Genomic DNA, 24,263 nt, shown 5'->3' with positions numbered 1-24,263 from the left:
ATAGTTCTGAAGTGGCTTTGAAAAAATTCTTCCTTTTTCCTAATTCTATGAGTTTTAATCCTGGTCTGTACGTGCAGATTGTGTAACAGTCAGTAGAATCTTTGGGAATTCTCCATGTAATAAGTTTCCCAGGAAGTTCTGAAAGCAGAGTTTTGCCTTTCTTATCTTATTGTCAAATGATTAAATATATATATATATATATATGTATTTAAGATTTTAAGGCAGTAGGCGTTTATCACCCAATCATTTCTGTGCTACTGAAGTTGGGAAATGTTAAAGCTCATGGTTTACTCAAAGACATTATCTTTTCTGCTTTAGATTGACAAGACTTAACTGTCCTCTCATTGCCTGTTTTTCAGTGTATGTCTCTGTCACCGACAGAGCTCCGTGCATCCTGTGTATTACAGTGGCAGGACTCCAAGGCAGTATTTGGCTATCAGTTTATTCACTAGATTTTTCATTCAAAATCCCCCTTGAGCTTTTCAGTATGGCTCAAATAAATTATTAGTTGGCTTAGAGTGCTGGCTGTAAATGTTTGGGCCTTTATTTGAGCATTAAAAAAGGCCTGGGAACTATTTCGGGGAAAGTATTATTAACAAATTCTGCATGATAAAAATCTACTATTTGTTTTGGTTTCCAACCAGGATTTTTTATTTTGGGGGAAAGGCAGGGAGGAGGTTGGTGGCAAGGAGAGCCATTCATGTCAGAAGCAGTGTCATAATTACACAGAGTTAGAGGACCTGTCTAGAAAAGAGGATTTTAAACATTATGCAGAAATCTTTATATCCAAAAAGGGAGATTGCTGTGGATGCTTGAGGAGGGTGTCCAGCAGCTGGGTCAGCGGCCTGGTACAAGGGTCCTGCTGGAAGCAGAGGTTAAGGTTTCATTAAGAAAGCATTTCAGACAGTCAGCAGGCACATCCTGGTTGCCAGGAAATAGGTGTTATCCTTATTAACTCTTTGAATGCAGGTCAAGGGACAAGGATTCCTGGGAAGCACCCTGAATGTGCCGGAGCACGAGCGAGGTTCCCTCAAAGGGCAGTGCCCCTCCGTGTTTTCCAGAATTACCCTGTGCAAGTGGGCTTTCCATGCACTGCTCCTCAACATCTTCCTTGCCTTTGTTACATTCCTTTCACCTGGTGTTTCTGGAGGTGCACTGGTCCTGTCAGGAGTGGTTGAGATTCTCCATTGGTATTGCCAGGTGTGTCATGGAGCGTGGAGTTTCCCTGTGCAGCCTGCAGATCTCTCTGCATTCCTTCTTTAGCAGGGATATCCTTCATCAACCCGAGTTTCTTACCATCCTCAAGAGGCAACCAGGGCTAAGATTTTTGATCCATGTCTCATAAAACCACATGACCAGCTCTTACTGTTTTCTTTTCCCTCTGTATTTTCCCTGGTAATCAGATCAATGTGTACAAGAACTGGCTTAACAAATTGGGCTATAGGATCAAGATGGTTTCTTGTATCACTGAAACTGAGTAAGACCAGAGATTAATGGAAAATTTTCACCTCTAATCACTGGATGGATTTATATTTTCCAACCATTAGTACAACTAAAAGTCTTGGAGAGACTTTTTTAAGTCAAAATTTGAAAAAGTAGACTAACACTGACACTAATTGACTGTGCAGATTGAAGCACCTTCAGGGCCAGCCCTGACCTGAATGCTCTTGGGAGTAATCCTAAAGTGTGTTGTTGATAAAAATTAATTATTCTTGACTGCTGCTTTTAAAGTTGATGGCAAATGTCTAGCTAGCTTTAGGGGACCTCCATCCCACTGTATCTTCACAGTGACTCCACAGCACAGTCTACATTCAGATTTCCAGGTAAAACATGCTGCCTGTTCACCCTGAGCAAAGCTGGAGATCAAAAGGTGCACTTAGCCATCCAAAAACTCAAAGTTTTTTTGGCAATCTTGTTACTCTGCAACATTTGCAGTTGCAGTTCTGTACAGTGAAAACCAGTTTGTCTCCCCAGGGATTTCTGCTGGAAAGAGCTAGTTGGAGCCACTTAGAGAAGCAGGAAATTCTGCAGTTTTGTAAATTATTTTCAAGTTTATAGCCCTTGTGGCAGGTGGTTCTTCAGAAGCCTCTCCAAAGTGCTTCCCCAGTGTGCAGGTACTTGGGGCAACATTTTAGGAGGGCAAGCTAGTGGCAAGTAAGGACTGAGAAAGGGATGGGCTTTGTTGTGGAGAGATGTTATTCAAATAGTAAGAAGCCCTAAGCACCTTATTTTAGTTAGAGGTGGCAAAAATCAGCCTTTTTGGGAAAAGAAGTTCCATTAGAAACTTCTGTGTTTTCTTATGTGAAGAAGACTACTTGAATAACATTTTCCATTGAACCTTCTTGGAATAATTGATTTAGACTTTTTCATTGTGGTCAGCATTTTAATCCAAGGACATTGAAAGGCTGTACTTAAGTCTGCTTTGTTGTCTTTTTATTCCTTTCAGGCCCTTTGGAATAGCGATAGAGTTTTTACTCTTTTAATGAAACATTTCAGTACTGTCAACATTCATTATTAAGCTAAAATAATTTATGCATTTCCAAATTAAAATAGTTTGCCAGCTCCACTCCTTCAAATATGTCAATATTTTTAGAGGTTAAAAAAACTGTGATATGCCATAATTTTCCATACAATAGAAATTCTATTTTCTGACCAAAGCATGTAATGGCAGCCCTTTTTTCTGTAAAAATAACCAAAAATGGGATACTGAAGCCAAGTAGTGAAGCAGTTTGTCTTCCATTAACTGTATTTTAGGGTTTAATGTAGGGTTTAATTTAGGGTTTAATAACACACCTCTTGCTTTTGGCTATCAGGAGTGCTTCAAATCCTTACCAAAACTTTGTAAGACATTGCCTACTATAAGACTTTGTTTTAATTGTGTGCATATTTAGCCACCTGACCTGAAGTTTTCCATTTTGGGCATGTCAGACTAAAATTTATAGGAACGTTTCAGCTGAAAAGCTTCAGCTATTCCAAGCAAAAAGATAGGAAGAGACACATCCTTTTCTGCATATTATTGTAGTTATTTTTAAACCTAGTAAGTATTTTGTGATGTTGTCCTATATCCATATTTTGGAATGAAGATTTGAAATACATCTGGAAGTTGAATCCCAGGTACCTTTACTCTTTCTATTAAAAAAAAAAAAACAACAAAATAACAGTACCAGTAACAACAACAAAACAAAACCTTGACTTTTTATTAGACCAAAGTAAGAGCATCTAAAATCAGACATTCTTAGGAATGTTCAGATGAGGACGTGCTGATCACCTCACTCTGGCCACCAGTGTCAGAACACAAGGAAATGGAATGAAGCTGCATCAGGTGAAGTTCAAGTGGGACATTAGGAAAAAATTCTTCACCCAGGGGATGGTTGGACACTGCAACAGGCTCCCCAGTGAAATGGTCACATCACTAAGCCTGACAAAACTCTTCTGAAGATCAAGTAATATAATTCCTTACTGAAACATGCATAACTACTCTTTCTTTCCCTTCTTTTTTTTTAGTAAGAATGTGTGAGCTGCAGGTCAGATGTTCAGAGAAATCCCCTAAGTGATTATTTACTTTTTCCCTGAAGCAAGGCACAGTTTGTTGTTTCTGTGGCTGTTTGCATAGAGGACTCTGCAGAGAAACGGCAGAATCCAGACTTCCTTCACTAAATAAGAAATCAGAATATGGGACTTTATTTCCTAAGCTGTATTTTTCTAAAGCTTCCAGTGATAAGTTCCTGAGTAAGTACTGCTACATAAGCATATATATTCTTGCAAGAGATTGGAGGGGTGCTGTTTCACCTCTGTGCTTTGAGCCTGTGTGCCCAAAGGCTGAACGCAGCTCTGAGATCTCAGCTCATAAACACAGGTTGGAGTAGACTCGTAGTTAGTAAGTAAAGGGTTAATGAAGGAAGATGAAGTTGGTTTGCACTAAAAAACATTGGTTCAGTTCCTAGGTTTAGCCCCAGATATTTTATGTGTGAGCACAGGAAAGACATTTAATCCCTCCATATCTCAGTTGCATATGTTTAAAACAGGAATGAAAATCTGATCTTTGCTCCACCCCTTGTTTTTATCTCATCTCTTCAGATCATGCATTTTTCAAGTCAAGGGCTGCTCCTCTGTGTGTGTGGACCTAAAGTGCTATTACTTTATAGTAGGAATAGTAATAATAACAACAACAACAACAACATTTGGAGTTCAAATTCTGACAGACAGCTGAGAGCCCTTACACATTCAGGAGAATGAAACACAGTCAAGCCCAAGACAGCAATTTTCATCCGAGACCAAATTTAACAGTTTGGCAGGGCAACCAAATTTGGTGTTATGTAAGCTGGGCTTTGCAACTTCAAACTCTGGGTTTATTTATGTTTTGGAGGATTTTCCCTCCATTTCCACACAGTTCAGTCTGTAACTGGCACTGTTTTAGGGCTGGCTGGCTGTGGGTCCTACCCTGCTGCAAACGATGTTTGGAAATCTGAAAAGAAGGTTTCTTTAATTAACTGAAAACCAGAGCCCATAGTCTACTTGATATGAAAAATAGACCAAATTATAGTGGTATTCATAGCCTGCTGGAATGGTTGGTTGTTTTGGAAAAAATTTGTTTTTAAAGGAGGCTTGCCAAGAAACTGTTCTGTCAGGAAATGATAAATGGCAGTTGGGAGACTTGAGTGGCCTGGGCTGTATGTATGTGCCTTGGTAACTGCTGACTCAATCCTGTGTGCTCCTGATGGCTCCCACATTCACAGCAAGGGAATTTACAGTCCTGATTCACAAACTCATTACTGTCCTGCAGTTCGGGACTTTTACACACGGCCTCAGGATTGTTTTATCTGAAAACAATGCAAACACATTTCTTTAAATTGCACTTCAGATAAACTTTTGGTTTTCATTACTTTCACAGTGTATGCTAGAAACCTTGCAATTTCTTTTCCAAGACTATAGTTTGTCTGAATATCCCTTGCCAAGTTTTGTGTTTTCTGTTTAAGTTGGATTTTTTTTTTCAAATAGTATGTTTTCTATGAAGCTGTGAAGTTTTAAGAAATTTAAATAACAGAACAGTGAAGGCTTGGCTAGAATTTGCATGACAGGGTTGGGTTTTAAAAAGTAAAAGAAAAGACTGTCTCTGTGCACTGAAGAAAGGTTTGCTGTACACAATGCACCATTTAGTCACAGGAGTTCTTTGCAGTGACATGTGTCATTTACTAGATTCTATTACTGTAGGGGATATGTTGCGTGCAAGTGGACAAACCTTTGGAGTGTGCTCTTCTGAGTGCTAACTGTGATCCATCTTTTCAGGGCATTTATATTACCTTAATCCCATTGACATCAATAAGTTTACTCCTCATTTACTCTGGAATGAAAGAGGAGTGAACTGGGACTATTGTATATTTAGGCGACATTGTTGCAAAACATGTCCCGTTCCTGAGTCAGCCGAGGGAGAGAGAGGGGCTCATGCAGTACACAGAGCTCAAGGCATTATTGTTTTTCCAACGTTGCCTAATGAATCTGGCTGAAAAGGGTTACACAAATGGTAGGAAAAAATTTGCATCTACCCGTCCATGAAAATTTATGCTGTGTGCTTGTAAAGATGAAGTACAGATTAAAGAGTTTGGAGATAATTTGATAGAAAATATATTGATTCATTGCCTTTAGCTTGAATGTTAGAGTTCCTAGGCACCTTAGGAAGAATTTGTGTATTTGGTCATTTGCATCCTTTTAGCATTCACATAGGAGGCAGCTGTGAAGATGCCAAATCCTTCAAGGATCCCTTCTCTGCCCCAGCTCCATTATTTTTCTGCCCTGGCTCCTGTTCTTTGCTATTTCTGAGCAAATCCTGCCTCTGCTTCCCTTTTATTTACCCCATATATGGCACTGGGGCACAGAGCAGCTGCAAAACGTGGCTGGAGAGCCCTGGCCAAGCCCTCAGTGCTCCTTGCCTTTGGAAAATGCTGTTACCTGGGGCAGCACGACACCTTGGCGTGTGTTTAATTGGAGGCAGCACCTACCTAAAGTAACCTTCTGCTCGGTGATTTCCCAGTGACAAACCTGCTGACAGCTTTTACATGCAGTGATTAGGGGAAGAGTAATGTGAAATGCAGATATCTCTGCCCCCTGCAGCCACTTTGATGCTGGTTTTCACATAATGTGCCATTGATTCTGCACGTTTTGCATATTGAGCTAAGGGAAGTACCAGTGCTGATTAGCATCAGTGTGAACAGGCACTCTCTGGGAAGGACTGAACATGACTTCATGGGGAACTGCATCAGTGAAAGAAATGAATGCTGACCTTGGCATTTGAGTTCCAGTGTAACTTTAGGTGCATAAATAGCACATGCAAATCACAAAGCGAGTAAAATTAAATTGTTTTTCATTTCTCCCATGCTTACAAGTTTTGCTGCATCAGGCATCGGTATATAATGAGAGATGGGAGAAATGTTGTTAACATGAAAGTCAGAAGAATCACAGAATTACTAAAAAATAGTGCTAAACTTCAGATTTCAACAGCAGTTTCTGATTACTCTCTTCATTTTCTCTCTTCATTCCAATATTTTGTGTCCAGCAATGGGGTATCCCGGTCTTTCACCTTCAGAGACTCCAGAGTGTGAATCTGTTTCCAAGGCTGCCTAGTTTTGCAGCACTGGAATGACTGCTCCAGAAATATAATGATGTCTGTCTCCTGGGGTGGCTGATTTAAAACCTTTGCCGTGAGCAGTGACCCCCGAGTGAGTGAAGTGCGTAATTAGTACAGGTGTTCACTGTACTAACAAAAGCATTTGTAGGCTCAGGGACAGTCTGCAAAGATTGAGTTAATGTCATTTTCCACACAGGGCAAGCTGCTTTGTCCAGCAGGGATATACAAGCCCTAAATTAACTGTAGAATTATAAACAGACCATAATTACAATACATAAGGAGGGAAACCTCATTTTGACCTCTTGTATTGTGCTTTCACTTGTATTGTGCAAAGTTACAGACTATGTGCTTCACTTCTATCCAAATACATGGATCTTCCTCAGTGAAAAGCTCCCCAGGAGTCGAGGGCACTCAGAGAGTGAGGGAAGTGTGGAGCATTTTGCAGCAATGCATTGCAAACGAGCTTGACAGCGTTTCCTCTGCGTGAAATATTCCTGTAGAAACGGTTCCCCGGAAAATGGCACTTATTTCTATTGCATTGGAGAGATGCTGTGATTTGAACAAGCTTACACTTGAGCCAGAGGCTTATTTTGCTATTGTACTAGATGCTCTGCTGTGCAGCAACAGGGGGGGAAAACACAAAGAATCAAGATAAAGTTATATTTGTGATGATGTGTCTGTGTGTCTGCACATCATCTGCAGGCTGTGGATTTATTATTTTTTAAGTCAGTAGAGCTGTTGTATAAATAATGCATATCAGAGCTGGTCCCACATGGTGTGCTCACTTGCACATGTACACTGTGAGCACTCCCTGAGCCAGAGAAGACTAAGTGCAACCAGACCTCCTGTGTCCTCTCTGAAAATCAGCTTTTAAAAGGCAGTGTCAGACACTTGTGTCATCATGACAGTCCTCGTCCCTTCCAGAAACGTGCACTGGTGTGGTTGTTGTGGGGGTCTCAGGCAGTGGGGGTGCCGTTCCTGCCTCAGGCATTGTTTTCTGCAGAACCCGAGGCAAGCCATTTCACTTTCTGTCGTTTCCATTTCCTCAGCCATGAGTACTGGGTATGATAAACATTTTGAGGCTTGGAGGTCAAAATGAAAACAGAAGCACTTGGTCATGTTTATAATCTTTGTGTTATTCCCACTGTTGCTCTGGATTTATCTTAAAGCTTAGATATCACTCGAAAAGTTCATTTCTTGATGGCCCTGGTATTTTTCAAGTCCAGGCTGGATGGGGTTCTGAGCAACCTGGTCTAGTGAAAAGTGTCCCTGCCTGTGGCAGGGGTGTTGGAACTATAAGATGATATTTGGGGTCCCTGCCAGGACATTCTATGATTCCATGAAAATATAAATGAACAGTTCAGGTACTATGAGTGGAATCATCTTACGCCCTAAAGGAGCTGTGATGGTTGAGACTGAAGTAAAGCCCTTTCACATTTCAGAGCAGATGTGTCAGAGCTAAAGCTGTTAGTCAAATCACATACAGTCATCCATGAAAATGGATTAGAAAATCTTTATTAATTCTGAATTATGTTAGCATTTTAATCTGTAAAGTCCTTAGTAGGTACTATGTGACAACTTTTTTTCAAAGGCTGCACAATTAGGGGTGAATTAATTTCTCCTGAGTAGCTGATTAGTCTCTCTATTGGACTGGGGCAAAAATATTACTTAACAAAAGAGATTAGCAGAACAAAGAAAACAAATTACTCCAGAGTAACCTCTTTCACTCATTCAAAATACGCAAAGAGAAAATAGGAAATGCCTGCAGCTAAACCAGTTTGTGTGGTGATACCCAGATCTTCCAAGCAAAGCATGGTCTGGCCCCTGTGAACACCAGTGATCAATCTCCAGGAGGAGCAGGCTGCAGCTTGCTTCAGACACAGGGTGCTGATTCTCTGCCTGGAGTGCCACTGTCACTGAAGTCTCCCTGGCAAATGCCCAAGACAAAGTTGGTCCCTCTGTGGAGGACCACCCTTTATGTGACAGTTGAAGTGGTGTCTCTCGTGACTTGCAGCTACTGAAGATCCTGTGGAGCTCTTTGCTGTCTCAGGCAGGATTCAGTACCTTCTTTCTGCCACTGTGATGCTTTCCCCTGCTTTCATTGTATCACTGCTTTTTGCAGTAAAGGCTGAGGGGTGTTACCCTGTGCTGTCAAACAGATGATGCCTCCCCATCACTGAGAAGCTACATTTTATTATTGATTTAGCAGGTATAGTGCAGCCCTCGATGGCAGGGGCTGGGTGGGAGAGAGCCAGCCACGTGTTCATGCTCTGCCTTTGTGCAATTATAACAGTCCTGGTTGGAGGTGGAAATGGAGAAGGGGAATGTCACAAAGCTTTATGGTCAAGACTGTCACCACCTCTGCCTGAAGAGTGTTCCAGCATTTCATCATGTCTAGACTATATGTGCTGTGTGATCCTGTGTAGTAGCCTCCTCTATCATAATATAATATTACAAAGCCCAAAGCCCTTTTTAGTTTTGAACAGTAAATGGTCATCATTATCTTCAGAAGGCTACTGCCTAAGAACCAGAAGAATAAGAGGTGGATGCACATCTAACATCTGGAGCTGGGCAGATCATTTAGTCTTCAAGCCTGTCGAAATGATTAATCAGCTAGGAAAGACTGTGAGCCTTTTGCTTCCACCACAGAGCAGTTGCTTGTGCTGCCAAGAGATCCACTTTTGAGTCATGGTTTACCAGTCCAAACAAATGCCCAGCCTGGCTGTATTCCTAGAAGAAGTTACTGACAAAGAAATGCACTAAGAATTTTTTGTTATCTTTGTCACCCATTACATTTTTCAAGCGTGTTATTTTGTCAGGAACATTTGCTTACTTTTGAAGGCATTATAGCTTAAAATGTTATGGAAAAGAGCCTTGATATTTTAACTGACTCAAAACCAGAGGGAAACCTGCAATAGGAGTAACTGGGAAAGTTAACCCATGCAGAACCTGCTACCAGTAGCAGTCAAATTATCTATCTCTTAGTTTTCAAAATGTATGAAGCCTCCAAAGTGTTGGGAAATTGGCTTAACACCGTAAGGTTTTATTTAAGCAGTAGGAAAAAAAGGGAACAGATATGAGTCTTTAAAGTCTAGTTTTTGAGACCTTGGTGTATACAGAAGACCTGTTTTTGAGGTTTCCTCTGCAAGAAAGTTGGTCAGAAGCTAACTCTGGAAATTGAAGCAGATATTCTTGCATAGCTGGTTGGCTTCAGAATTTGAAATGTTAAGCAAAAAAAGGTCTAAAACTACAAAATGCGTAACAAAATAATCACTTCATTCCCCCCGAATTCAACTGGCAGAGCTGTTGAACTCCTGCAGGCATGGTAATGACTTTGTATGACCCATGAAATTTGACTGAAAACCCTTCTTCATTAGCAGTTGGTCGCCTTTGTTGTAGTTTTGCTCCTGGTATCCCTAAGATCTCCTAGTTTGCCTTTATGAATAACACCATGACAGCCAACAAGCAGTTTCTTTTCCTGGTAAACATGGGTTTCCACTGGTAAATATATTACATTCTAGTTCACTCGTGGGTTATTTGCTGGCTTGTGATTGATTGTGTCTGCCTCCACTTTTGGAAGTGCTCAGTAAACAGATGAAATGTGCTTTTGGGATGTCCATTGATTTTAGAGGGTGCAGATCACCTGCATCTTCTCTGGGTTTCAGTGGGGTTTTGTTGGATGCTTCAATTTCTACAAGATGCAAGTGGTTTTATATTTAGAAGTTTCTGAAGGAGATATTTCCAGGGATATGATTTCAGCAGCATTGAATGATGTTTCGAAAGGCTGGGGGAGTAGAGTGGGCTCACAGACTTTTTATCACCACTGAATTTCACCTCTGATCTCTGTGCAGCCCCTGGGAATGAAAAGTGCCTTTGGAATTGTGTGTGGTTTTCTTTCATTCCACTGAGCTTTCCCACTGAAATTTTCTGTCTTGCATCTGTGTCTTTGTAAAGCTTAATGCAATGGCAAAACAAGAGGCCGCCTCCTTTCTGAGGAGCAGGCTCAAGCAAACAGGAGCACAGCCCTGGTTTTGTGTGTTCAAAATGGGTGCAAACTTGCCACCTTATTTATCACCAGGATTTCTAACCTTCAGATGCCATGGCCCATAAATGACTTCCCCATAATAATATTTATCAAAGTATTTCTGGTCTAATTATTCATGCTGAGCTTGTTCTCTAAAAATTTCTCTTGAAAGAATCTTTTTAAAGATTTTTCTTTTGAAAACAAATTCACGACCACATCAAACAGAGATTCATGTTGCCGTTAGTTTAATTACCAGCAGCCCTCAGGGAAAACTCACTCAAAACTCACTGTTGTTGTAATTGCTTCTCTCCCTTTCTCTCCCCCACTCTTTTTACCTTTCCAGTTGTGATTGCTGCAGAAGTCATCATTTTTTAAGCTCATTTTAGGTACTAAAGGATTTATGCCCTTTTTTGCCCTTATGGTAACTATCAAATTATAAATAATTAGTAGATTCTGGATGCTGAAAAGGGAGCTGGCAAAAACACCCCACTTTTTTTGAGATAACAGTTGAAGTTATCTTTGTTTTTAACTTTTTGAGCAAAAAGGCAGATAGTGATGTCCTTCCCAGTGCCATGCCATAAGATCAGAGCCATAACCTGTGGATCTATTCCAGCCATGAAAGCCACTGCACCTAGTCTGGCTTTATTCCCTTTGAAAAGCAGCATGGACGCCTCATTTGGGTGAAGTGCAAAGCATAACATAAGCAGTGCTGACCTAACACGACATGATACATGGCAGATTTGCTTTAAAAGAGCAGCAGTCTCAAATCTGTTTTGAATTAGAAAAAGTGTTTGAGGGAAAGGAAGGAAAAAGGGAACCATTTCATAGCAGGCATCTGAAAAATAGCAGTTTGGAGGAAGGAGGAAAAATTGTCAGGCAAAACCTTACAGTTAAAGCTGAAAAATGTATTTCTAACACAGGGGATTATGAGCGTATATCTTACTCTTTGTTTTTTTTTTAAATAAAATCTTGGCAACTTAAGTGCATACTATTATGGTCCAGAATGAGAACAGCTACTCAAAGGTGAAATTATCAGCAGTACTCTGGCAAGAGGTTATTAGTCATAGTCCCAGTATCATACAAGAGCCAGAGCCAAGGATTCAAGAAGCAAAACATTCCCCTTTGGAGAGAGGTCAAGATTAGTCACTTTTGTTTTCTTTATTGGGGGGAGGGGGGACAGTGGGTTGGGTTGATTTGGGGTTTATTTTGTTGGGGAGAGGAGTTTTGGACATATTTTTATGCCAGTTGGGTCTTGTACTCTACACTTTTTAACCCTAAAGTGCTGTAAATATGCCACTGTTCCACACGGGGAGTGGGAATCTACAGCTAGGGGAAAGCTGTTGTCTGACAGCCAAACTCCTGACAAGGAAAATATGGAGTGATATTCAGAGGCTGTACTGCCACAGTTCAGCCAGCAGAAAGGGTCCTCCAGAGGCAAGAACCACAGGGAGTTTTCTTCACATCTGTGGAGCTGAAGCATCTGAAATACAAGTGCCTGTTAGCCAAACAGAAAGCCTTTCTTCCCTCTGCAGATAGGTACCAGGGTGCTCAACCAGAGTGACCCCACAGAGAAACGTTTTGCTGAACAAGAATGTGATTGAGAATGAGATAGCAACCAGTTTCCCAAGCCCCTGTCTCGATAATAGAAACCAGAAGGGTGCTGTGAGGTTTTCCTTGAGACTGGAAGATGTGCCCAGGACAGGGAGAGTATTTTTAAGGTTTTTATAGTGACACTCATCCAAGCTGATGTTAAGAATGTTTATTGTACCTGAAGGTGGGCCACTGGCTGTGCTGCCTCAGTCTCCCCCATGCTGTGCTGGCAATAACAGGACTTCTCTGCTGTGCTTAGGTGCAGCCAGGTTTGCACAGTGCCATAGATGCACTAAACATCGAATCATAGAATATTCTAAGTGGGAAGGGACCCACAAGGATCATCAAAGTCCAGCTCCTGGCCTTGAAGATGGCCATCATTTATTCTAGAACACTATTCAAACTATTACACAGAGATAAGGGGCTTTTTCTCCTGGTTTCTATGATCATATTTCCACTATATTTCTTGTTATCTCAAGCCTGTTTCCCATCCTCCATAAGGCTGGATTTCAATTTAAGCATAATTTGGGAAGCTGTTTATGATTATGGTGCTGGATGGATATCCAGCGATTTTTGCAGATACATTAACTTCTAATACTTCTGGTATCATTGATTCACTTGTGAAGAAAGAATCCCTCCCTTCTTGCCAACTCATGTCTTATCTTTAGAGAGAGAGGAAAGTTGTGTCTGGTTAGAGAGATACTGTTTCCTGAAGGTGGGGCTATAGTTAATGAAGATAAGCTAGTTCTTGAAAATATCAGAGTATTCAGTTAATAGGATAGGGGGATTTGATCATCTTTGGTAGTTTCTGATGAAAGTTATATTTAGAGACAAGACCCTCACGTTCACTTTCCTGGCTTCATGCAAGGAGGGAAAAATTTTCCAAACTCCCTTGTTCATCTACTGATACACTGCTAATTTAGAGGAAAGGGTTAAAAAAAAATCTGACCTTTGTAATATTTTGGAGAAAAAAAATATGCTGTATCCTGAGGCAGTGCTGGGCCAAAGACTGTAGATTTTGGATGCTGTTCTAACTTGAAAATTTCCATGTGTTTTAAGTCTTGTCTGATTTATCTAAAACAAGAGTCAACCACAAATTTTAATTGCTTGGCTATAGCCTTCTGGATGCCAGATAGATCTGCGAGCGTTGCACACATCTGGGCATGGACTGAGTGCTGGGAAGCCAGCAGGACAGGGCTGGGGAGGAGTGAGGCAGCAGATGGGCCTCGTGGCCCAAGACTACACCTAGAACTAAAGAAAGGCTCTCAGGAAAAGCTGATTTCCAACAGTTTGGGTGCTTTAAAGAAGCCAAATATTTTTGTAAGTTGTTAATAATGGCAACAAAAGCACTGAACAGAGACCCCAGTTCTCTGCTCTCTTCTTCAGGGGCAGCTATTTCCAGTCCTGCTTCTGTCCATCTCCTCCTTCATCATGGTCCTCATTCCTGTCTTGACTTACTAGCATTTTAGGTCATCCCTTCCCAACATTTTTACCCTCAAGCCTCTCTGAATCCTCTCCACTTCTAAAAGAATCATGGAATCATCGTAGAATGGCCTGGGTTGGAAGGGACCTTATGATCATCCAGTTCCATGGATGGGAACCCCCTGCCATGGGAGCACCTTCCACTAGACCAGGCTGCTCAGAGCCCCATCCAGCCTGCCCTCAAACACTTCCAGGGATGGGGCATCCATAACTTCTCTGTGCAGCTTGTTCCACTGCCTCACCAGCCTCACAGCAAAGAATTTCTTCCTTACACCTGGCCTGAATTTCCCCTCTTCCAGTTTGATCCCAGAAAAAAAAAAATTCCTAAAAGAAGTGCTATTCCAAAATCTTTCAGGGTCTTACACTCCCTAACAGTTCGTGACCAAATGCATTTCATTCTCCTGTAATTTAATTCTCCCAATTGCCAGCATCCTACTGACCTCTTTGTTAGAAGGAGTGGTTTGTATTCATTTTATCTTGCTTCTGTTAGTCAAGCAGCAAGTTACAGACAAATAATCTCATGAAGGTGACCTGTAAAAAACCAAACCAATTTGTTTGTAACCTTTGATTTCTACTTGTTCATCAAAATTTTTAAAGTCTTAAAGGAATTGCTCTCTTACATAAGCACGACATCTGTTGTTGCTGCTTGTTTCTTAGTGGGGAAAAGTGGCAGTATCATGGAAGAGAGTTTTGATAACCTGCTGCTAATATTCTGTATTTGGTCTGCTGTATTTCATATTATATTATTTGTGCCATCACAAATTACTGAAGTGGCTCTTTCAAATCAGTTTTTCAGTTTTCGACCCATCAGAGCATGTCTGTTACTGCCACTGGTTTCAAATATAATTCAGGGGAGACACCTAATCTGAAAAATGACATTATAGTTGTAACCTACTCTCTCCTAAAATTCATTAAAGAAATGGAGCTGAGTGAATAGTTAACCAGAGGTGTCATATTTCCAGAAACTTTGAGGAAGCTTTTAGAAAAACACGCTTTTCTTTGAGAAAAAGAACATTTGGAAAAGAAAAATAATTCTCTGCAGTTTAGTTACTTGCTAATCAAAATTGCTTTCCCAATCCTAATAGAAAGAACAGATGCATAAATCAACCATGTAATTTCTCCCATTTCCTATAGCTTGAGCATTTGCTACCCTAGATCTTGTGCTGCACAACCAGAACAAAATTCTTCAAACAAAAATTACTTTAAAGTGCCACAAGTATTACAGTCAGTAGCCAAATGGCTACATGCTGGTGTTGCTAGTTTAATTCCCAAAGCAATTTTTAAAAACCATGGTACAAACTGAGTTTCTTTACAGTGCATTAGGAATTTACTGTAGAAGTCAAGCCCTTTGTAATAGTTCACTGATATCAAGATAACTTCTGAAGAATCAGAGCCAGCAACTGGTTTATAAATCCTGGTTGTTGCTGAGCTCTGATCCTGGCTCAGTGGCTCAGAATTTTCTCCCCAGGGTCATTCCCCTCTGTTGAATGCACAAGTGGCACACCCTGATCAATGCTGAATTCTCAGCAGCTGTTCAAGGGCTCTTACTACAAAAAATAAGTGGTTTTTTACTCTTTTGAGATGTGTAAGATAAATCTTTTCCTTTAAAAATACACAGCAAGACGAGAGCTGCAACAGTCTCAGTTTATTGAAAAAGCTGAAAAATTTTTAATATCTCAAAGCAGAGACTGTCACGGATAGCTTTATGCAAGAGAGCTGATTTTAGAACTCAGGGTGTAGCAAGTGCCTTTCTTTCCAAAGATGCTTTTTGTTTGAAAAATATCCAGTTTATCTGTCAGTTCAGACAGTGCTTACAGTGTTCATGTAATGTTTTCATTGACTAGAAAGACTTGTTCATGTAACCCTCAAAGCCTGTCAGTTTTGTTCCTCAGAAGCTCAGCCCTCCTGTTCTCCGAGCAATGATCAATCTTACAGTTGAGTGTTTTTTCACTGGCTCCACTTCTTCTATCCTTCCCCTGGACACCACAGACATATTTTCTTCTTTGGCCAACTCTCAAGAGAAAGTACAGACAGTCTGGAGAGCAAATCTTCAGATTACATTCTCCTTTAAACACCTCAGTGGCAGGAATATAATCTCCAGCAAAACTGCTGCCTCATCTCAGGCAACAAAATAAACACACCAAAGCCAGGAGTTCTGACAGGGGGTTTTGAAAGAATCTGGGATCTTGGGCATTGCAAATGGAAGGGAGGCACATTCCATGATTTTTAAAGAATCATGCACCTGAAGAATGAAACATTCCTTAATAATACTGAAACCATTGGTCTCTCCTGCCACTATTATAGAGAAATCTTTAAAATAAATTTTCTGGGAAGATTCCCATACCTATCCCTAAGCTCCTCTAGAAAGCCACTTCTAACATCATTCCTGTTCCTGTCCTCAGAGCATTAACTTTTATGCTGTGGGATAAAGCATTAACTTTTAGAAATGCTGAGATACCAACATGTGAGAGGACTTAGCAGGAAAAGGAGCCAGGGGATTTTCTCTCTGAAGCTCCCTCAAATATTCTGAAGAACTTCTATAGAAAAAATCCCACTGAAGTTATTGATAAAAAAATCAAATCACTGATGTGATTTATAAAAAAATCAAATCACTGATGTGATTTATAACCACATGTTTTCTTCCAGAACAGTCTCACTGTTGTTAAGTACCACTGGATACTGATACATTCCTTCATAACATTGCCATTAACAGGTGTCATAAGTTCTGGAATATTTTTTGCCTTTCATCTTCTCTCCAACTGAGTCATTGGTGTGCCTGGTGATTATTTTTTAGCAGATAGGACCTTTTTGTGTGTTTTTATGAAGATAAAGCTACCTTATTACTGAGTATGGTACTGAATAGCAGACACATTAGAGATTTGATACAACATGGAGAGATGCTCAAGGAAAGCATCATCTTTTATTCCCCTGGAAGTTTGCTACAGTGCAGAACAATAAGGTCCTCCTTAGTAAAAGGCCACCAGAAGGGCTGAATACATGAAGGTCCCCCCAGTCTTCTTTGGTTATTTTGAAAAACTGCTTTAAAGAATTAGTTCTCTTTGAGCCAAAAAGCTGCACCCTCAGGAATGAGTGTTACTTAAGTCAGGGCAGCAGACTTGGGAGCTTAATGTTGTAAAAGCAGCTGAAATCTTCCTTTATCACCTTTTCATTCAGCCAAGTGTTGCTTGCATCCTGGTTTCCCTCTTCTCCTTTAGCAGCTTCATGCTTGGCTTTCTTTACTGAGAACAAGGACAGCCCCCCTGAACCCACTGAGTGAGCAATGAGCTGATAAAAATTCTTTTCATTATGGACAAAAAATCTGTTTAATCAGTGAACCGTGTTAAGAGCACAGGTAGTTATAAAACAGCATTCTGTTTAAAGCCACTATGATTTTTTTATTGTTAATATTTACTTTTAAAATCTCTGAGGATGAGAATGACAGGCAGATGACACTGCTTTAATCAACAGCATTAATCAGCCCTGATCTCTGCAGATTATGGAGCAATACTTGGAATGACCTATTAATAATTTGTGGTCTTTGTGGCTGAAATTATGCCAAACTCAAAATTTTGTCCTTCAGCTTCCCATGGCTGAAAATACTGTTCCACTCAGCTTTGTAATTGTGTCTGTCATTGCCTTTTCCTGGTAAATTCCTATAATTAGTTTTGGGAGTAGGTCTCCAAAGTGCTACCCTTTCGTTCTCCATTACAGGGAGCTTAAAAGAGACCCTTCTGTCCCTGGAGCTGTCCCTGGAGCCAGCCAGGCTTCTATATTTTGTTTTGGTTTGGTTGTTTTGTTTTTAAAATCGAGGAAATAAATTCATTGTTACATATTTTGTTCCAGATCATACCATGAACTTTTTATGAAAGCTTAAAATTACAAAGTGTTTCAGGTCAATACAGCGTGAAGATTTGCAGAATTTTAATAGATAAAAATAATAGACACTTTTAATTGGAAATTATTTTGCTCTTTCAGCAAGAACAGTCTCTGTCTTGTTCAGTAGCACCTCCTGGAATGCCTTTGATCCCTTTACAAATATTATTACCTTTGTAAATGCATGTCACTGAGGCTATGAGAACTGGGATTGTTCAGCCTGGAAAAGAAAAGGCTTTGGAGTGACCTGCTTGTGGCCTTCCAGCACCTGAAGGGAGCCTACCGGCGAGATGGAGAGAGGCTATTATAACTGCAGGTTTTCATCATTCCTCATGATGTGCCATTTAAGATTTGTGTGCTAACCTTTCAGTCTTCCTGAAGAACTGTTTGGCTTTGGGTTGTTTTTTTCTCAGTGCATGAATGGGATTTTATTCATTTCTAAGAGAGAGATTCAAAACTTGTTTAAACCTTCTCTCCATCTGTACTCAATCTATGTTCCTTGGTTTTTTACTTTTTTTTTAAACTTAACTCAGAGAATGGAAAGATTTTGTATTCATACAATATTTCAGTAAGACTTAGGAATAACTGTGGTGTGTAATTTCTGAAGTTTCAAACACTGCTTCCTCCTCCCAACAACTGTGAAATACAAAGGAAATTATTTTGCATATAAAGAATCTGATCATCCAAACATCATGCTTCTAATGAAACATAAATCAGCTACAAAGAGCTTACTTCGTTTTTCCTAAAGGAAACAAATCAGTCTGAGTTATTTTTCTATGTAATTAACAATGTTTGCTGTTTTAAGTAGAGAGATCAGAGTTGTTCAAAGCGGTTAAGATTAGAGCAACATCAGCAGTTTTTCTGTTTGCTTTACTTTTATTCATTCTGGCATCAGAGCTAATTTCTAATCAAGTAAATGTGTTTGAAAGTATGATTCAGGGGGGATGATACATTTCTCCATGCTAACTGCCTAAAGCTGGCTTAATAAAAAGGATATTGCACACAATGGCATTTTTCTAGTGGGTATAATTATCTCTGCAGCAAGCAAGTGAATGATGTATTTCAGGATGTGTGTTTGGATGATGACAGGCAGATTGGGCACGTTAATAAGCCAGGCTGTTCACCAGCAAGCCTCTTTTTCTGGTACATCAGAGGCCTGTGGTGGCAGTAGAAGCTGCCTTCTGGTGGCTTTTACTTCTCCTTTTAAAATATCTCATACTTTAAGCAGACACTCCTTTGGCAGAATTAAAAATGGGGGCCCACTGCTGCCTCATTTGCCAATGTCATCTTTTCTGATAGAGCCCTGAGAAGCAGAAGATCCATGTACAGAAATCCAGACTGCTCCTTCTCTTGTAACATCCAAAGAACATGTTACTGTTTGGGACTGATGATTCAGTCCAAACTTGGTACAGAGCCCACTGAAGCCACTGGGAGTCTGTGCTTGCCAAGATCTACCACTGAGTCCAGTGTGTCTTGGAGCAAGCCCTTCACGGGCACTGAACCCCCTGGGAAATGGAAAGCAAAACTGATTAAACAGCAACTAAACACAACCAGCCTTCTGGACCTCCCTCCACAAAATCTTTGTGGCTTTAGAGCCCTACCCCCAAAAGCAGGAACATGGACGAGGAAGGTCTTTACTTTTAATCTCATATGGCTCAGCTCAATAGCAATTAGCTCCTGCCTCTGCTTCTGTGGGCCTCCTGCACTCCACAGCTGCAGCAGCCAGACCTTGTTGCCTAGAAAAAATTAGACAATTATCTCTGGGAATTTATTCCCCAGCAAGAATATTCACTTCTCACTTCTCCCCAGTACTTCATCACCAAGATGCACAGCTGTTGAAGGACTATCCAGATCTCAGTCCAACCTCCTGTCATGTTCAATAGTTCATCACTGCAAGAGTTTCATGAATGCACGTTTTCCAGATATATCTCCAGCCTGTGTTCCCTCTGGTAATCCCTGCCTGGAATCACAAATTAAGAAACATATGCATATAAAAATCCCCCAGTTCATTTCGAATAGTTAGCAAAAAGACATTTCTTGTAGAAGGAAAAGTTGTCTTTTGCATTCTGAAGATAGCTGTCTGGAGGCTTTCACTGCAGTCCTTCCAGCAGAGTTGTTTCAGAAAACAACAATACCTGGGCAGTGGGGGATGTAAGAATGAGGTATTTTTGTAGGTTTCACTACCACTGATTTGTGCAGTGACACTTGGAGCATCACGAGTTTGCCATCTGTACTGGGCACCATTTGGGCAAAATGTGTCTTTTTGTAAGGGAGGGAGTAAACAGTGATGAAATGAGAACCTGGTTTTAAGCTCAGTTTTTCATCTGTGTTTCCTTCTAGAAATCTTGGACTTATCTGTTCTTCAGCTTCCTCATTTCATAGAATCTCATCTTTCAACAGCCATTTCCATCCAGAATTACTAGTGTTTCATGTACCATCTAGGGTGCTTTGCCTAATGTTTCCAAAAGCAGCTGCAAAGTATAAATCTCTGGCACCTCATATTTTTAAATCACTGTATCTGCTTCCTTACCAGTTGTACAAAGAGTTTGAAAAAACCCAGCATTTTCTCTATGGTGGAAAAACATTTTAGTCTCTGCTGAAATTCTCCAGGTTTGTTGATGTTCTGCTCAGCCTTACTGTCTTTTACTATCCTGTGTGATACTTGGATGACAGCCAGGCACATATAAATTGCTCCCACTCATGCTCTCTCTGGCAGTTTTATGTGCCTTCCACTACTTTCTAGCAGATATTTTAGGCAACAATTTATTCCTATCACAGCTTTTTTTTCTGTTTGCTTTCTTTTCCCTTTCTAAAAAGTACTACATCTCTTTGCCTAGAATTTACTCAGTGTTTTGGGATCCCTGTGGATCAGTGGGTCAGAGACTGCAATGACAAAATCAAGGCTTTCTTATTATGCTTGAAGAAGCAATTAGGAGGCCATAAGGCAGAGTCCTACTGCCTAATTTCAATGCTTTTACCACGGCAAGGGTCAGAGAGTGGGCAGGACTTTGAAGCTAGAAGTGCCCATCTTGCCCTTGGGATATTTTGCTCAGGGCAGAGAGGAGGCTCCCAATGCCAGATAAAAGGGGTGACACTCCTAGAAACACCTCATTCTCAATTTTCCTCTGAGTACCACAAATACATGCCAAAAAACATCCATAACCTAACCTCTCTTAGGTGTCAGCTTTTTCATTATATTTTCTCCTAAACATTAGAAGAAATACCAGAAAAAAAGGAGGTAGGGGGGAGAAGAGGAATTAAATAATTTAAGGAGCCTCTGTCTAAAGAAGAAAATGAGCATTATGGATACAGGCTGAACCTGGAGTCCCCCAGTCAAGAAATTAATTTGCAGCCATCTTAGAATTCTTAGTTTCTGTTTTGCTGGGGATCATGCCATTTCAGATGGCAGTGCTAGGGAATGCTGTGTCACTGGGTTTTGAGAGCTTAAAACTAACTCATGTCCCACTCCCAGCTGCTATTCACTCATGGCAGCAAAAACACCAATGGGCATTTTGTGGCCTGAGTTGTTAATTGAACCCAAATGTAGTAGAGAGCATCACTCAGTCACAGCTTAAGAGTTCATTAGATCACTGCAAGTCAAGCAGTTATTTACTGGAGCATATTGGTATTATTAGGGCATAGAAGCATGCTACAAGTTTAAATAAAATAAAAAAAAAATATGGACACAATACTAATAACAAAAAGAAAAATCTATAGAAATTCAGTCCTGGGACTTAGTTCTCTCTTCCAGCAGATCTCTTTAAAGTCCCATTTGTCATGTGTTCACCCAGATATAAAATGAGAGTCAAAGCATACACCAGAGGTGAGTATTAGCAAGCTTGTCCCCATCCAACCCTGACCTATTGCATTAAACTCCTAATGATCTGTTTGATGAACTGAGAATCTGTGGTATCTTCACAGAGGTTGCTGTGATCCTAATTAATATTACACATATGCCACCCGGATTGTTGCAATTTTCTTGCATGCTGCTCCTGAGCACCTCTGCCCTTTGCCTTTGCAGGTCACACAAATGGACCAGAAGCTGAACCTCATCACGGACATGCTGCATCATCTGGTTTCCCGTCAGCAGGGGGATCAGGGCAACAACAGATCGTCTCCGAGAGGCAACAACAGCAATGTCAGTTCAGAGCTTTTCCTCCCCAACAACACCCTGCCCACCTACGAGCAGCTGACAGTACCAGCAGAGAACCAGGACGACATCTCCTGATGTGCTGCAAGTCTGGGCTGGGTTGTTCCTGCTTTTCTCCTCTGAACAGGACTGAGTGTTGAGAACCGGGGAGAAATGAAGTTCATCAGCCAACCAAGAAATCGTGCAACTGCTGCATCTACACCACTAGTCTCAAACATGCTGAAGTTACCCACAGTAGCCAAAGGATTGCCAGGCTGTCTTCCACCAGGCAAAACTTCTGGAAGCTCCACGTTGATTTTGCTCCCGAACAAATGATCACAACTTGGTATTTCTCAAAAAGACCAAAATGATGCAAAGACAGGCAAAATGGCAAGGGTTTAGAGCTCCTGTAATGATAATAATAATAGTAATAATAATATTCTAATAATACTTGAACTTAGATGGAAAAAAAATGCATTCTGTTTATGAATCTGCAGATAGCAATTTATTTCTATTACTAAGGTTTTTAAAACAAACTAGGATAAATTATGTTGTTTTTATTGTATAAACATACACTAACATTCTAGACAATAACAAACCACATACTGAATGATTTTCTTTTTCTGTTTTATTTTAGTGTTACTACATAAACAGTTATCAGATAATGACCAGATTTTTAAAATCTGTTTTTCTTCAGGGAGGAACTAATCCTTAATCTGGAACAATACTATTTATAGTGGAAAGTGCTATAGATTTTCTAAGATATCAGTTTTTCATGGGGAGACAATAAAGTATTAAATAGCAAAAAAATCATTCTGCTTTCTAGGAAATTGTTGCCAAAGAATTTATATGTAAATAGAAAACACAGTGGTCTGAATGTACTTGTCCTGAGCATTTTAAAAGGAAGGCTTTCTACTTCTTAAATCTACTGGTTTTTAGCTTACAGATGCCAATAATAATACAAGAGGCTGAAGTGGCTGGACTTCACTGGTCAAGTGTTTGAGCTGGCCACTCACAGAACATCCATAATTCCTGCAGGAATCGAGGCTTCAGTTCAGGAAAGCATCTCTAATCCACACACCACCTATGACAATTTCAATGTTTTCTTGAAGAATGTCTTGAGAAAACCCCCTGCAAGAGTGGGTTCGTATTCACAAGTGCCAGCTCTTTATTTAGAGAATTGAGGGCCTCAGCCACAACCCATGGGGCTGAACCACACTGCCCCACATGATGACTGCAGTGAAACCAGCAGTGTTGGCTCAGTGTGAGCTCTCACACACACAAGGTGAGCAGGACCTGGGCTTTGATTACTAAGGCTGAAATCACCAAGCCCTTGCAGAGACTCAGCATATCAGTCTTTAAAGCTGACAGCCTCAGGAAAAGCTCTTTAGTCCATCCTGGTGGTAGTGGTACCTCAGACTGCTGGGGAAATGAGATGTAGACAGATTTATCAGCTCTTGCACCTTGAGCATCCCCCACATCCAGTGCACCCTGTCCCCCTCACTGCAGAGCCTGCACCCCACAGTGCTCTCCCTCTCCTGGGGGATGCCCTAAAGCCTCATACCTTGGCACAGCAGTTTATATGACCAGTCCTTTGACCAGTACTACCAATCTGAAATACTGATGCATAATGGATGAGATCACAGGGAACCTCCTCATAGGGAACTCTCACATTCTGGGCTTTCTTTCCAACATTTCATCTCTTTGACTTGGACTGCAGAGAAAGTCCTGTGTTAAATATCCTGTATTTAACTTTCCAGATTCTGTTACAGTTATCCAGCCTCTCTGTTGTACAGTAGATAAATATTAAGGGTGTAGAAATTTACAGGCATAAAGAAGAATTGTATCAGGGCATTATGTTTTCATGGAAATCAAAATTATTCTCATGATTTTGAACATGTTTTAAATAAGATTCACTATGTAATTTCAGGTTATCAATCAGCCTGTTAATTTCCTAATAAAATACAGGACAAGAGTGCCATGTCTTCTGGTTATTCTAAAATCCAGACACTTGATATACACAAGAAAGCAGATGGCTTTTCTTCTCCTTTCTCTCTTAGCCCACTGTACAGTGTAAATATACCTTATTTGCAATGCATGACTGTAAAGCTTCTGCTGATTCTTCACTAGAGAAATAAAAGAAAATCTGGACTTTATCAGCTGGGATGACTGGAGAGGAAGGTGTGTCACATAGCCCTGGCTGAAAGCAGACAGGTCTGTGCATTTCTAGGGGCATTGTTTCAAACAGAAGATGCTTCCATTCCTGCTTGTTTGTTCCCAAGACCATACCTCCACTCTCTGTTTGACACCTAATCTTGGTGATAACAGAATGGCACAGCAAACACTTAATGCAAAACATAATGTCCCTTTCTTGTCAGTTCTCTATAACCATCTGAAAGCCTCCATTGGAACCAGCCTCATCAGAATCACTGGATTTTTGAGGCTGGTGGCCAGTTGTGAGGCCAGTTCCTCACCTGAGTCCAGCTGATCCTTTCAGAAAGTACAAAGCTCTGAGATCTACTACTTCAAACCTTACAATCCAC

General features: G+C 40.6%; 1 protein-coding gene across 2 annotated transcripts in view; it reads left to right on the top strand.

Annotated features, from left to right (window-relative positions):
• Positions 1-23,695, top strand: part of KCNQ1 (potassium voltage-gated channel subfamily Q member 1) — a 332,947-nt gene extending 309,252 nt beyond the window's left edge. For both annotated transcript variants that reach the window (XM_059849030.1, XM_059849029.1), the window contains one exon: positions 21,613-23,695. In XM_059849030.1, coding sequence (XP_059705013.1) covers positions 21,613-21,819 — 207 coding nt within the window. In that variant the 3' untranslated portion in view covers positions 21,820-23,695. The remainder of the gene's footprint in view (positions 1-21,612) is intronic.
• Positions 23,696-24,263: the final 568 nt, after the last annotated feature.

The sequence above is a fragment of the Haemorhous mexicanus genome, chromosome 6, assembly GCF_027477595.1.
Source record: "Haemorhous mexicanus isolate bHaeMex1 chromosome 6, bHaeMex1.pri, whole genome shotgun sequence".
Classification (NCBI taxonomy): Eukaryota; Metazoa; Chordata; class Aves; order Passeriformes; family Fringillidae; genus Haemorhous; species Haemorhous mexicanus.
The sequence above is the reverse complement of the archived record's forward strand: the minus strand, read 5'-3'. Positions and strand labels throughout refer to the sequence as shown.